The sequence below is a fragment of the Stegostoma tigrinum genome, chromosome 17 (assembly GCF_030684315.1).
Source record: "Stegostoma tigrinum isolate sSteTig4 chromosome 17, sSteTig4.hap1, whole genome shotgun sequence".
NCBI classification, from domain to species: Eukaryota; Metazoa; Chordata; class Chondrichthyes; order Orectolobiformes; family Stegostomatidae; genus Stegostoma; species Stegostoma tigrinum.
This window is the reverse complement of record NC_081370.1, coordinates 50,406,686-50,422,514: the sequence shown is the minus strand read 5'-3', so window position 1 is coordinate 50,422,514 and position 15,829 is coordinate 50,406,686. Positions and strand designations below refer to the sequence as shown.

The 15,829-nt window shown below is 40.7% G+C and overlaps 1 protein-coding gene across 1 annotated transcript in view; it reads right to left on the bottom strand.

Moving 5' to 3' along the window:
• ttc17 (tetratricopeptide repeat domain 17) overlaps nucleotides 1-5,395 on the bottom strand; it is a 99,100-nt gene extending 93,705 nt beyond the window's left edge. The window contains exon 1 of the mRNA XM_048545865.2: nucleotides 5,227-5,395. Coding sequence (XP_048401822.1) covers nucleotides 5,227-5,373 — 147 coding nt within the window. The 5' untranslated portion in view covers nucleotides 5,374-5,395. The remainder of the gene's footprint in view (nucleotides 1-5,226) is intronic.
• Between the last annotated feature and the right edge of the window lie 10,434 nt (nucleotides 5,396-15,829).

The window sequence follows — 15,829 nt, the reverse complement described above, 5'->3', positions numbered from 1 at the left end:
CTATATTTCATGTCCTATCTCACAATCAGTGTGAATGCTTCAAACAGTTTGTTACTGCTGTGTTTGTGTGCATCATAAATCTATTGTAGCTATAGTGAATTGAACTGGCATAGGAAAAGAGGAAACCTACACTCGAGAGCCTGTTAAACCTCTATGGCCAGTATAACAGGTTGCTTACAAAGCCAGGCCACTAAATATTTTATGGGTCAATACCAATGAGCAATTGTTGCGCTTGGAGCCTGGTTTGTTCAAATAAAAGAATGAATTCTCTGCTAATGGTTGTGTAAAGGTCCTGCATCAGCAAAATTACCAAGAAATTTCATAAATATTAAAAATGCAAAACTTGGTACTAGAATACAAAGTAAAGTCAATTTCCCTGCTTGGCAAAACTAATTTAGGCAACTCAATTCAACTAAACATTCATTTTATTAAATTTTGCATAAAAAGGTTGAGCACCCATTACGTTTTCCGTGTAGTACATTCAGACATTGAGAAGCTAAAGTTAACAGACACAAAAAGGCATACTATTAGAAAGATCAAGCCATTGATCTTGCAGATAAAGATGCTGTGCCAGCCACATTTGTGTACTTAGTCATTTTGTTAGGTTGAAATTAGGGCTGAATCTTATTGTTACTTAACTCTGCATATATCAGCATTGCACTGCGCATTGCGTAAATTTAAATGATCTTTGTTGAATCATAGATACCCTACAGTGTGGAAGCAGGCCATTTGGGCCATCCAGTCCACAGTGATCCTCCGAAGATCACCCCACCCAGGCCCACCTCCTAATTTATCTCTGTAATCCTGTATTTCCCACAGCTAATCCAGCTAGCCTGCACAGCCCTGGACACCAAGGGCAATTTAGTACAGCTAATCCACCTAATCTGCACAACTTTGGACTGTAGAAGGAAACTGGAGCACCCAAAAGAAACCCACTCAATGAGAATGTGCAAACTCACAGTTGCCTGAGAGTGGAATCAAACACCAGCCCCTGGCGCTAATGAGACAGCAGTGTTAGCTCCTGAGCCGCCATGCTGCCCCTATCTTACATTTAAATTTAGACATGAACTTTAAATCTGCAGCACATATTTCCAAACGTAACTAGAATTCAACCCACTTAAACACTGGCTGAAAAATCAGTTTAAAAATGCAAGTTATGAATAATTCTATTAAGAGTGGGGAAACTTACAATAAAAGACAGCCAGAAAAATCCGAATTGAGTATTTTTTTTTAGTCCTTTTAAGTGTAAAAGCAAACAATTAATTCAATTTATTTCAGGTTAAAATCCGATGACTTCGATAATGCAAAAGTATAGATAAAATATTCGATTTCTTACAACTTCAATTGGCTTGTAATATTTAAACGTACTGAGTAGTTGTGAATAAGGGCCAGAATGTTTTGGCACAAAAGAGCTTTTTTAGCTTTACTGTCTGGGTGGTAATCTGGTGAAACAGATGTGTCACCAATTTTTCAGGGTTCTTAATTTTGACTCCACTGTGGAATGAAAAGTGGATTTAACAAGGAGTGACTCAGTGTGTCAAGTTACCGCCCAAGCAATGATGCTGATGTTACCTCACCAGATTTAAGTTCATCAATGGGCACAGCTCAGTTTTGTCGAACTTGCAAGGCTATCAATCACAGATCACAAAGGTTGCTAGTTTACGTACAAGATTATAGAAGTGTGCAATTAAAAAGCGGTCCCATGGATGCCATCAATTCCATTAAAAGATGAAACTATGGCACTTCTGATTTAAGTTTCCCTCTACAATAAAAGGTTCATATCTCAACATACAGAAATTTGTGAATTTGTCATTAACCCTAGGTTTTGTGTGTGTTAAAATGTTAAAAACATCTGAAACTTCCCCATGCCAAATCAAATTGTAACGATCATTTAGTATTTTTTCCCGGAGCAATTCAGCAATTTTCAAAAAGATTTTAGGAAACTGAGATTAAGAGATTGACAGTCTTGAAAGATGAAGGAAAAAGCAGTTGGGCCAATTTTATATTGCTCCTTGGTTGATAGCGTACGAAAATTAATTTCCAATTTGAACTATTCTTTTGTCTATGCAGAGGTACGGGTAAAGAAACTGAAATGCTTCAGTGTTTTTTTTTCTGCTGCTTGATCTCTATAACAAAGGTCAACCTGTCACAGAAAATCCAAATGCTATAGTATTAAAGTATCAAAAAGGTATCTACATGTGACACTTCGACAACTTCTAGCATTGTATTCTAATCACTAGCTCACACTAAATACTTGGTGGCATGTATCTGATTTTCCAACACAAAAACAAGCATTTTAATAATAGATCAGATTAAAGTCAATCTATTTCTTAGCATCTCACAGTACAGGAGAGGCGCTTTGGTCCATCAGGTTGGCATTGACAAAAATACACCCGAAATCTACAGAGATAGTGGGAACTGCCGATGCTGGAGAATCTGAGATAACCAGGTCTAGAGCTGGATGAATACAGCCGGGCCAAGCAGCATCAGAGGAGCAGGAGAGCTGATGTTTTGGATCTGGGCCCGAAACATCAGCTTTCCTGCTCCTCTGATGCTGCTTGGCCCGCTGTATTCATCCAGCTCTAGACCTTGCTAACTCTAAATCTACAGTAGTCCCATTTTCCAGTATTTGGCCTATAGTTTTGAATGTTATAGCATTTCAAGTTCTCATCCAAGTTCTTTTTAAAAGGTTGAGGTTTCCGGCCTCAGCTACCCTACCAGACAGTGAATTCCAGATTTCCGACACTGAGTGAAAAAATTTTTTCTCCAATTCCCCTCTAAAACTCCCGCCTTTCAACTGAGAATTATGTCACCTTGCTACTGATCCTTTAACTAAGGGGAACAGCTGCTCTCTATCTAGCCCATCCATGCCCCTCAATCGGGTCCTCTCTCAGCCTTCTCTGCTCCAAAGAAAACAACCCAAGCTTGTCCTGCCTTCCTTCAGATCTAAAACTGTTCCATTCCAGGCAGCACCCTGTGAATCTCCTCCAAACTCCCTCTAGTGCAATCACGTCCTTCCTTTTGAACTGTGACCAGAAATGCGCACAGAACTCCAGTTGTGGTCTAACCAAAGTTCTGTACAGTTCCAACACAACTTCCTTGTTCTCATGACTGATAATGACAAGTGCCTCATATCTTCTTAACGACTCTATTAACCAGTTTTCTTGTTTTCAGGGATCTGTGGACAGGCACCCAAGATCCATGTCATCCAAGATGTATCAAATCACTTACCGTACAACTTCCATACTTCAGCTAAAATACGTCAAACATATATAATATGCATCAGAATTAATACCGACTCTAAGAGGGTCAGTTACTCTTATGTAAAAGCAGATGCAAAGCCGATACTTCTCAGGCATTTTTTCTGACTATCATAAATTATGTATGCAAAGCCTGGATAAATTTTTCGAAGCACCTCTAATCCTGATTTTATATTTACATACACAAACCGTTAAATCCTATTAAACTACTTCTTTGGGAACTTGACAGGGTAGATGCAGAAAAGTTGTTGCCTCTTTTGAGATAGCATAGGTCCAGAAGGCATCATCTCAGAAAAAGGATCCTCTACTGAAAACAAACAAGGCAGAATTTCTTCTCTGAGGGTAGTGAATCTGTGGAGTTCTTCACCTCAGACAGCAGTAGAGGTTGGGCGGTTAAGTATTGTCAAAGCTAAATAGACAGATCTTTAATCAAAAGTTATGGGAAAAAGGCAGGAAGGTAAAGTTGGAAGACTGTCAAATTAGCCATCATCTCACTGAATAGGACAGAAGACCTGATGGACTGAACGGTCTACTTCTGTATCTATGTCACACGATATTAAACTAAACACAAATGTAGACTATCATTTTCTTTTTAAAGAATAGCGTTCTGGGGCACAATGCATGAACAATGGCTGTTATAGTTTTAATTGCATCATGGTTTTCTGAAACCAAAAGTACCAATGCAACGTTCTGATCAACAGAATACAGCGATTTGGCCATTGTCTGGAAGATAACACAAGCAAAAAGTGAGTGTCTCTTTACCTATCCAAAGAGAATTCATAAACTTGAATTGCTTTTGATATGAATCATTGACAAGCAAGCAGTGACGAGACAAACTCTCGAGCAATGTGGTCCTTTGTCATGCTAGGCTCATGAGAAGATGCCATCCTCCAAGACACAGCACTTTGGTAAGCAGGCTATGTCTCCCTCAAAGAATCACTCAAGACAAACTACATCAAGGTGCTAAACAGAAATGATACGATGACCACTCAAAAATGTGTCTAACGTGGCAGATCACCGCCCTGGGGAAATCGTTGCAACTAATGTGGTGACAAGCTGAAATTTGGGGTTTGGCACAGTGGGGGACAACCATGGCAAATCCCATCTCAAAAGGTCCTAGAACATGGTGATGCACCATCCTGAACTGTTACAGTCTTTATGCAACAGGTATATCCGTGGTGCTGGAGGAACTAAGTCCCAATTTGCCCTGGCAACAGTGACAAAATGATATATTTCCAAGTTGGGCATGTAGCTTGGAGGTGAACCTTTCGTGTTACTATGCACCAGCTCCCTGAGTGCTTCTAGGCAACAGACAATGTAGATTTGGAATTGAGTGGTGGCACATTGTATTTGACATGCCCAGAAGAGGACAAGATGAAGGAGGGAGAAAAAAAAACAAAATTCTGAGGAAAGGTCACTCGACCCAAAACGTTAACCCTGATTTCTCTCCACAGAAGCTGCCAGACCTGCTGAGCTTTTCCGGCAATTTCTGCTTCAGTTTTACAGCACTCGCAGTTCTTTCGGTTTTTTATCAGGACGAAGGAAGGACCATTCCGTGGGCACGCGTGCCACCCTGCTCTTGAGTCACGGGGAGGGCACAGTGGAAGCCGGAGTCACTGGCTAATTGAGGTCGAACAGGAATCAGGAGGGTTTTAACCACTGGCTTCGATCAGCAGGTGAACCCGCCCGGTGGGGAGGGAAGGCAGAAAGGAGAGCGAAGCACGGCACAGGTGGCATTGCGAAATGGCCTCTCACCTCCACAGTCCCCTCCCAGGCCCGCATCGGCAAATAAAATACACACAGACTTCGCCAGCACCGACTAGGCTTGTTTCAGCAGCAGCAGCAGCAGCCATGCCTATGTCTCTGTCAGAGAGTATGCGTGTATGTGTGTGTTGGGGAGGAGAAGACAACAGATAAATCACAGAGACGCTCATCCCCCTCACCTGCCCCACCTCCCGGCCCGTACCTGCTGCTGAATCTTTCCGTCCTCGGTCACAATCCAGTGCGTCGTGCCCAGCGACCCCCCCAGAGTGCTCAGGAAGACGGCCAGGAGGAGGCGGGAGTGGCAGTGGCCGTGGCCGCCGCCGGCTGCGCCCTGGCTCCGCGGCGCCATCTTCAATTCCGAACGCCCTACCTTCTCCCGGCCCACCGATCGGAAGCACGTGACTCGGGGCCGCAGGAAACGACGCCATCATGGTGCGGGGCATGTCCACAAGCAACTGGACGTTGCCGGCAAAGGTGCCCCTCACAATTATGGTCAGCGGTCACTCTGGCGCAGTGAGCTTCGCCACAATAGTTCCTGGTGACCAAGGGTCAATGACCCCCTCACTGTAATGGCCAACATGTCTCATTGTCCTCACCAGATTGATCACCTGCCACTGTCCTTCACTCATATAGTCACAGGCTCATGAGCCACAGTCAGGGTTCATTCATCATAGAATCTCCGCATTGGGTCGACATCGACCGTCCAGAGGGCATTCCACCCAGACCAACCCTGTCCATAAAAAGTCCTGCATTTATCATTGCCGATCCACCTAGTTTACCCATCCCTGAACATTCCAGGGCAATTTAGCATGGTAAATCCATGCTTGCTGATTGATTGATTTTATTATCCCATGCACCACATTATAGCAAAAAAGCTTTGTTCATGAGCAGTAGAGGCAAATCACAGCAAACAAAGGATATACAGATCAAAAAGACTTAGAACAATGGAGATTACATTATTTGAGGCTAGAGTCCATTCAACAGTGCAATACAGCCAGAAAGCAGCTGTTCGTGAAGCTGCTTGTATGTGTGTTCAGGCCATTGAACAGAGGGGTTGGGAGGTCATTTTACAGCTCTACATGACATTAGTCACACCTCTGTTGGAATACTGCATGCAATTCTAGTCTCCCTGCTATAGAAAGGATGTTGTGAAGCTTGCAAGGGTTCAGAAAAGATTGACATGGCTGTTGCCAGTGTTGGAGGTTTTGAGATGTAGGGATAGGCAGGACAGACTGGGGCTATTTTCCCTGAAGCATGAGGCTGAGGGGTGACCTTATAAGGATTTATAAAATCATAAGGGCATGCTTAAGGTAAATAGACAAGGTCTTTTCATAAGGGTGGGGGAGTCCAAAACTAGAGAGCATAGATTTAAGGTGAGAGGGGAAAGATTTAAAAGTATCCTTTTTCACGCAGAGGGTGGTGTACAAATGAAACGGTGAAAGCTAATACAATTACAACATTTAAAAGGCATCTGGACTACGATATGAATAGGACAGAAGGGATATGGGCCAAATGCTGGCAAATAGGACTAAATTTATTTAGGATAGCTGGGCAGCTTGGACAAGCTGGACTGGAGGGTCTGTGCCTGTGCCGTATATCTCTAAAATCACTGCCCTTCACAACAACCAAACTGCAACAACAAACAGAAACTGCACGTACTTTATCAGTGACAGGATGCCATTAGACAGGAAACATGACCCAATATTGTCTGGCTTAATATATGAGTGGAAGATGTTTTGATGAGTTTGCCAAATGCACTGCAATGATCTGAAAATTGCTGCCAATCCCCATAAAGAAAGTATGGTTAACAAACATGCAGCCATAACAAGCAGGTTCCACAGTTGTGCACCAATCCAGCTAGCACAGCAACACTTCTATTACCAGCTAGTGTCATTTATGTAAATACCACCAGAAACATTGTGATGCTGTGGCAGTTTCACTGGTCAATTGGAAAATAGGTAAAAGCTTTCACAAGATCAAACTGACTGGCCTATAATTCCTGGACTTACCTTTATGGGGCTGTTGTAGTTCAGTGGTAATTTCTATGCAAAGTATGTCTTATTTAGTAATTAATTTTCAAGTTGGAAGAAAGAGGAAGCTTTTTTTGGATGCTACTTTGTTTTTCCCTTTTGTGGCATGGCATGGCTACATTTCCATAACTCAATTTCATATTTAAGGTTTACATACTAAAATGAATGCTCTCTTCCCCTTGGCTGGTTTTCCAATTGAATTATTGAATTGTGCAGCACAGAACAGGAAAAACAGCACAGAACAATGTCAGAGCATGGGCTTAAGCATTCAAACCTGAAGAAACACAGCTAATAGGTTTTGTTAATTAGAGATAATGGGAACTGCAGATGCTGGAAACTCCGAGTTAACAAAGTGTGGAGCTGGATGAACACAGCAGGCCAAGCAGCATTTTAGGAGCACTAAAGCTGACGTTTTGGGCCTAGACCCTTCATCAGAAAAGGGGGAATGGGGAGGGACTTCTGGAATAAATAGGGAGAGAGGGGGATGCGGATTGAAGATGGATAGAGGAGAAGATAGGTGGAGAGGAGACAGACAAGTTAAGGGGGCAGGGATGGAGTCAAAGGAATGGGAGGGGGAGTTAAAATGGTTCACGACTGGGAGGTGCAGTTGTTTATTGCGAACCCAGCGGAGGTGTTCTGCAAAGCAGTCCCCAAGCCTCCGCTTGGTTTCCCCAATATAGAGGTAGCCACAACAGGTACAGCGGATGCAGTATACCACATTGGCAGATGTGCAGGTGAACATCTGGTTAATATGGAAAGTCATCTTGGGGCCTGGGAGAGGGGTGAGGGAGGTGGTGTAGAGGCAGGTGTAGCACTTCCGGCAGTTGCAGGGGAAAGTGCCGGCTGTGGTGGGGGCGGATGGGAGTGTGGAGCGGGATCCCGGAGGGAGTGGTCTTTCTGGAAGGCAGACAAGGGTGGGGATGGAAAAATGTCTTTGGTGGTGGGGTCGGATTGCAGATGGCGGAAGTGTCGGAGGATGATGCATTGTACCCGGAGGTTGATGGGGTGGTCGGTGAGGACTAGGGGGATTCTCTATTGGCGGTTATTGCGGGGACGGGGTGCGAGGGGTGAGTTACGGGAAACACGGTCGAGGGCGTTCTCGACCACTGCAGGGGGGACACTTGGCAGTCCTTGAAGAACGAGGACATCTGGGATGTACAGGAGTGGAATGCCTCATCCTAGGAGCAGATATGGCGGAGGCGAAGGTATTGGGAATAGGGGATGGAATTTTTGCAGGAAGGTGGGTGGGAGGAGGTGTATTCCAGTAACTGTGGGAATCGGTGGCTTGAAATGGGCATTGGTTTGTAGGTGGTTGCCTGAGATGGAGGCAGAAAGGTCTAGGAAGGTAAGGGATGTGTTGGAGATGGTCCAGGTGAACCGAAAGTTGGGGTGGAAGGTGTTGGTGAAATGGATGAACTGTTTGAGCTCCTCTTGGGAGCATGAGGTGGTGCCGATACAGTTATCAATGTAATGGAGGAAGAGGTGGGGTTTAGGGCCAGTGTAGGTGGAAAGAGGGACTGTTCCAAATAACCTACGAAGAGGCAGGCATAGCTTGGGCCCATGTGGCACCCATGGCCACCCCCTTAGTCTGTAGTAAGTGGGAGGAATCAAGAGAGAAGTTGTTGAGGCTGAGGACGAGTTTGGCTAGGCAGATGAGGGTGTTGGTGGAGGGAGACCGGTTGGATCTGCAGGACAGGAAGAAGCGGAGGGCCTGTAGGCCACCTGCTTGGGGAATGCAGATGTATAGGGACTGGACATCTATGGTGAAAATGAGGTGCTGGGGACCGGGGAACTGGAGGTTCTGCAGGAGATGGAGGGTGTGGGTGGTGTCATGAACATAGGTAGGGAGTTCCTGGACCAAGGGGGAGAAAATGGAGTCCAGATGTGGTATAAACACAAAAAAAATGCAAAAAGGATCAAAACGTGAAATAATGGTCAAAGGGTAAGATTAATGGCTCTTTACGTGAACATACAAATTAAACACACAAATACAGGGTAATAGGTAAGATCTTGTAGCTATTTCAGAGGCATGTTTAAAGAGAGATCAAATTGGATCAGAAACAACTGTAGTAAGCTTAAAGGTAATTACAAAGGAATAAGGGCAAAGCTGGCTGGCATTGACTGGAGAAGGAATTTAGCAATGACAACTAAGGAACAAAGGCAGATGTTTAAGAAATTATAGCTATCAGGGAAATTAAGGATGCTAACGGAGTAAAAGTAGTATGAAAGATTAGTGGTAAGCTAGAGGATTGGGAAAGTTTTAAAAATCAAGGCTGACCAAAATAATAATAGATGATGAAAATTAAATTTCAGGCAAAACTTGCAAGTAAGATCAAGACAAACAGCAAGAGTTCCTTCAAATATACAAAAGGAGAAGCACAAAAGTGAAAACAGGCCCCTTGGAAAATGAGGCCGGTGAAATATAAATGGGGGACCATGAAATGGCAGCTGAATAAATACTTTCATCCGTCTTCCCAATAAGAGACAGATATCATTCCAAAATTACTAAATATTCAAGGGGCAAAAGGAGTGAAAATAAATACAATAACTGTCACCCAGAAAAAAACATGCTAGGGAAACTAAATGGAGCTAAAGTCAGATAATTCACCTGGACAAGATGGAACAAATCCTAGGATATTAATGAAAGAGATATTGGGTGCATTGGCAATAATCTTTAGATTCTGGAAAAGTCTATGAAGATTGGAAAACTGCTAATGTAACACCTTTATTTAAAAAAGCATGTAACCATAGACCAGTTAGCTTAAAGTCTGTTCTTGGGAAAATATTACAGGCATTTATAAAGCAGGTAACAGCACAGCATTTAGAATGCACATGATCAAACAAAATCAGCATGGCTGCATGAAGGGGAATTCTTTCAGGCAACAAGGATAAACAGGAAGCAGTTCATATATTTTCAGAAGGTGTGTGATAAGGAAGGTAAATGTCTTATGGTCAAGTTTGTGGAGGACAAAAATAGGCAAGTGGTGTGGAGGATGACAGTCTGCAGAGGCACACCATCAGGTTACATGAGTGGGCAAGAGCTTGGCAGAAGGACTATAATGTGGGAAAATGTGAGGTTATGCATTTTTTCTAGAGGAATATAGCAGTGAAAAGTTATTTGAATTGAGAAAGACTGCAAAAAGTTACAGATGAGGGGGATTTGGGAGTCCTTGTCAAGTGAATTACAGTAGTCAATCATCCAAGGTCAGCAGGTAATGGAGAACACAAATGGTCTTTATTGCAAATGAATTGGAGAATAAACGTGAGTATTTTTTTCAAAAACTCTACAGGGTATTCATCTGACCACAGCTGGAATATTGTGAACATTACATCCACTGCTGCTTCTTTATCCTGCTTTTGCCCCAAAGAATTTCCCTTCACAAAGCCATGCTGATTTTGTTCGATCATTTGCATTTCTAAATGCTCTACTATTGAATGTTTTATAATAGACTGCAACATATTCCTAATAACAGACTTTTAGCTAACTGGCATATAGTTACATTCTTTTAGGGCTACTTAACTAAGTAAAGATGTATGGGCCTTGGGACCCGTGAAGTGAATGTTCTCCGGGCTGATACCAGGTATGGAAGGGCTGTCTTATGAGCACAGGTAAATTGGAATTTAGAAGAATGGAAATAGCCTTACTGAAACATACACATTTTTAGGGGGTTCAATAGGACAGATGCAAAAAATTTGCTTCATCTTGTGGGATGGTCTAGGACCAGAAACATTAATCTCAAAATAAGAGGTCTTCTCAGTGTTGTGAACCCGTGTAATTCTTTACCTCAGAAGACTATTGAGGTGTGGGCATCTAGTATATTCAAGGCTGAGATAGGCAGTGTTTAAATCAATTAGAACAAGAATGGTTGTGGTGAAAAGGGAAGCAAGTGGAATTGAGGATTATCAGAGCATCCATGATCTCACTGAAGTGCAGAACAGACTTGATTGGCCTACTTCTGCTCTGATTGTGTCATCTTCTAATCAGCTCCCAGTAAGGTACTGGCTGGGGTTGCAGGATGGTATGGGCCACTGGAATTTTTTTGCACTGTTATAAGGTATCAACATTATTAGTAGTAACCTGGACTGAGTTATCACTGGAAAGAGTAGAGAGAGCAGGTTGAGCCAAGTTTAGTAGCCCTGGAGAGAAATGTGTCCACTACATTGGGCTTGCAACTGAGACAAGAATGAAGTTTCAAATTTAAACAGCAAGTATTTCACAAACAAAGGTTAAATTCTTGACATTTTCATTATATCAATGCTGTACATGAAGCAACATTTCAGTGGCATCCCAAGTCTGGGGACATTCAGAAGTGCAAAAGGATTTTTGCTTGACATGAAATCCCCTGCTGCTCTTTTGCTTTCGGTTCCTGAGTATAATGACAAGTTCAAATATACATACATCTCTAGAACTCTTGACCAGCACGAGTAATGAGGCCAGAAAATTCTAGTTCAAGTTGATCAAAAAACATGATACCATGAATTGAACAGCATACATTAATTACTCAAAAGTCGTGCAAATAAATTCCAAACTATATACGAACTTAATCAGCACAATCATACTTCGCAATCACTATCCTTGGATGTGCTGTTGCACAGGCATCAAAAAGCAAGCCGTTTTCTGGTCAAGTGTTGATTATTGGACAATACATTTGCATATAATTCAGTTCCCATTTTTTAAAAAAAAGTCATTTTATTACTGCAGAAATCTGGATTCTGTACGGGTTATGTTAGAAATTAACTGCAATGTGAACATTTAAATTTCTCTGTAATGCAAAACTGTGGTAATACACTAGCACTATTGTCAGAATGGCATAATTACAGTGGGTCTAATTTGCACAGCAGTTTCTATTCTAAATGTTGACTTGGGAAAATTATAAAGCCAGAAGTTGACAAATGTGACAAATAACATTTTGCAGGCAGGAAGTGTGTGCAGACACATAGTTAATATATTAAAGATATAATTGATAGTTTATTTTTGTACATCGATAATTCATCACACATTGCATAGATTAAACTCCACACAATATGAAACTGCACAACATGGTAATAGCGTTTTATGTTCTCCCTGTAATTCCTACAGAATAAAACAATTTACTATAGGTTTTAAACTGCAAAAATCAAAGAACTATTTTTATCCAAGACATAGCAAACTCTAGATAATTTACATCTGTTGATGCCCTCTTCCCATGTGGCTCAATCAAATGAACTTCTTAGATCTTAAGAGCTAAAAATTTTGTACAAATTAATTGTTAAAAATAAACACATCTTTAATGATTTTCTGAATATTTTTCATGCAATTACTTTACAACAATTACTAGTTCTTCCAGTAACGTTATTTTGGGAAATCTATACCTTAGGTTGATTCATCAATTGGGTTAGATTCTTTGCATTGGTGCAAAACAGATGAGTGAGCTTGGTTGCCTGTTTAATGTCTTCCCTGTAACTGTGTTCATTCAGACCTGCATTTAACCTTTTTCCACTTGTAATGATTTGCCCTACTTGGTTGAATACAACCCACACGTTCTCAAAGCGTCCCCTCACTTTTACTACCTATTCACAGATGTTTTGTATTTTCATCATCAGGTTTAATCTTTGGCTTGTTGATGACAGGTTTTACACATTTTCACCCTCATTATGCTATGTTCATACCAAACATACCTCAGGGCCTCCATCTTAATCCTGATTCTTTTGACTGGTTCCTTAAATTTTCCTCAGAGGATTCCTTTTAGTTGTTTCCTTTTTCATTTATAATTATTTTTATTTGGTGCATTCCCTTTTATTTTGCTTCAGCTACACTGCATTTGTTCACGCTAATGCAGTGCTGACGTGCTTCCTTGTGAAGTCTGACCTTGAGACCATAGATATCCAAAATACTACAAGTAGCCATTGTGATTTTGGATAAGTTTTAAAATTCAGAAATTTGAGAGTCAGGTGCATAATCATGAGACAGCCAATTAAGAGGCAATGGATTAGGTATGGTTGTTCTGCAATTGAATGATGGGCTGAACACCTTTAAGAAAGGATGCAAGGCACGTGGGATAGTTGTACACGCCTGAAATTCACGGGCATAAACCAGGCAAGTAGTAAATTAATGGACCAATAAAGAGAAGAGGTAAAATCCCAAAGGAAGCAAGTGAAAGGTGTTTACTGGGGTTAGGAGATGAACAAATGTCATATACATGAAAAGGGTGATTCAAGAACATGGGTTTCCTAGAAAAGAAACAACACCAGAGCCAAAATGTAACGAAAGAAGATTCTTTCAGAATGTTAGCGGATGTGTAATCAGGAAAGATGCGAGAACCGTAAGGTATGCTGATAGGCTGGAAAAGAAGGAACATACGTATAAAGCATACTGGGTGATCATTTCCTTCAACAATTCCATTTGGGAATACATTATCAATATTCCACACAAATAGTCCCAAATATAATGATTCTGACACATAGGAAATGCAGTTTAGGATCAGAAGTGCTTCAAAAACAGTACATCTCCCAGTGCCCAGGGGTAATTGACATCTAAGTATAAATGTGGAGCTTTTGAAGATATTGATAAACTGGACTCAAGAGGTATTGAAGAGGTGCTAATAGATTGGAAAAGACCCTTTTAAACAAAAAAGTGACAAAGCAGACACAGGCAACTAAGTAATGCAAGACTAAAGATTAGCTGGACAATTGCTGTCAACATGGGCTGAAAATTACAGATTCTGCCTGACAAACTTGCTTGATATCTTTAAGGAGAGTCCAGGAATGACAAAAATGCATCATACCTAGACTTCCAAAAGACATTTGAGAACATTTCATAATTATCCAGCTCAAATCAGTAGGGATTCAGGTAAGGTAGTTGCTAATAGGATTAACTTTGAATTGGGCAAGGAGGGTGGGCGGGAATGGGCAAAAGATTAAGCAAAGTGCCTTTGGGATCTATCTGGGTTGTGGCAAACTTTTTTAATTTATTCAATAGTTTGGCTTTAGGAACACAAGTAAATTGGGAAAATTTTCAGAATAAACAAATAAAGGGGGAGTACTGAAATCAAAAGGAGGAGTTGGAAATTATGGACTTTAAAATCATGTTAACTACTTGAAAAATCATCTGACATTTAATGCAAATATGCAGAAGATTAAAAAAGGTAAATTATATAGGAAAGGAGGAAATGGGAAATACATATAGTTCATGAATAGTGTTGAAACAGCCAATGGAAGAGACACTGGAATATTTATAATCAACGTATCCAACCAATATACAGCATTAAACAATTGAGAGAAGATCAACTAAGTAGCCACAACAAATTCAAATCATAGAGAATAAATCTATAGTTTTCTGATCCAATTATATTTTAAATATGATGTTCTGGTTATCACAGCAGATTATGACACTCAATCTTTTCCATAAATCTTCTTGGCAACTGCCTCTTCTATTCCAGAGACAACCAGCGCTTCTTCAGGCACTAGGAACTCAACTTTGTTAATCCTAATCTTTTTGAAACAAGTTACTGTATCAAAATTATATCACTATCAGGCTGGGAAGAAACACATGAAAGATCAGTTATTAATCCACTCTAGACAAAGAAAAATGTCAAGTTTCATTAAAAAGGTGCAGTTATAGGCACTGCATTGTTTGACCAATCTGTATCCCTCTTCTTTGTCATCCACTCAATGATATTCAAGAACTGAGAGTACAGTATGAGGCAGTGTGGGAATGCAACAATGTTAAGTTGCTTTGATTGGAATTAAGCTTTTAAGAAGAATTCTTTCCAAAAGTAATCCAGTTTCCATTGGACCTAAATTTCAATTTCATACTTAAAATTAGAACTAAATATGCAAATGACCAGATTTGACATCAAATTGCAGACAGCAAAAATGTACGCAGCGCACGTACTACATCTAAAAACACTTGATATTTTAGTATTTTCATGAAGCTGTTGAAACCACTTTGAAGCATTTCAGTAGTACAGCAAGGCACTAGAGCTTACATATAACTTTAATCCTAAGATTATATTTCATCTGAAAAAAATCTTGGGTTCAATTCCCTTCATATGATTCCTGTATTTTTTTCATTTATTACTTTTGTAGGACAATGTAAAAATGGGTGTTGCTGTTTAGAAACAAGGAATTAGCCATTTAACTCAAAGATGAGGAGAGGGTCAAGTGACTTTGGAATCAAAGTTTTTGAATATTTTTAAGGCAGAGATCGATAGATACCTGGCAAGCAAGGAAGTGAAAGGTTATGGGGTGTAGGTAGGACTGTGCAGTAATCAAGTCAGCAATGATTTTATTGCATGGTGGAACCAGGGATTGGGGGGAGGCTAGTCTTGTTCCTAAATCATGCCTGCAAATTACAGCATTCTAATAAGCATTTATATATAAAAGGTAAAGCTAAGAGGTAAATATTAGAATCAAATTTGCAATCACAGAAATTAGATGAAAACTTCATAAATCCACAAATACCACATATTTTGAGCGTTCATATACATGACAATAAATTCATTCAAATGTTAGAATGTCTAAGTAGCTGAAGACATTGTGCACTTTATATGGGGCCAGATATCAGCTCACAGGAAAAATCATGGCAATTTTACTGCAAATCACTTGAAACAAGCGAGAAATTTGTGGTTTACTTTGATGCTTCCTTACAGTATGACTTATTGCATAATTTGTCAGACCAAGATATTTCCAAATTAGTACAATTTATTTTCCGGAGGGGGTGGGTTGGAAGGAAAACATTTCATGCAAGGTGACAAACCGTGTAAGAATGAGACACATGCAAATTCATTCTGAGAA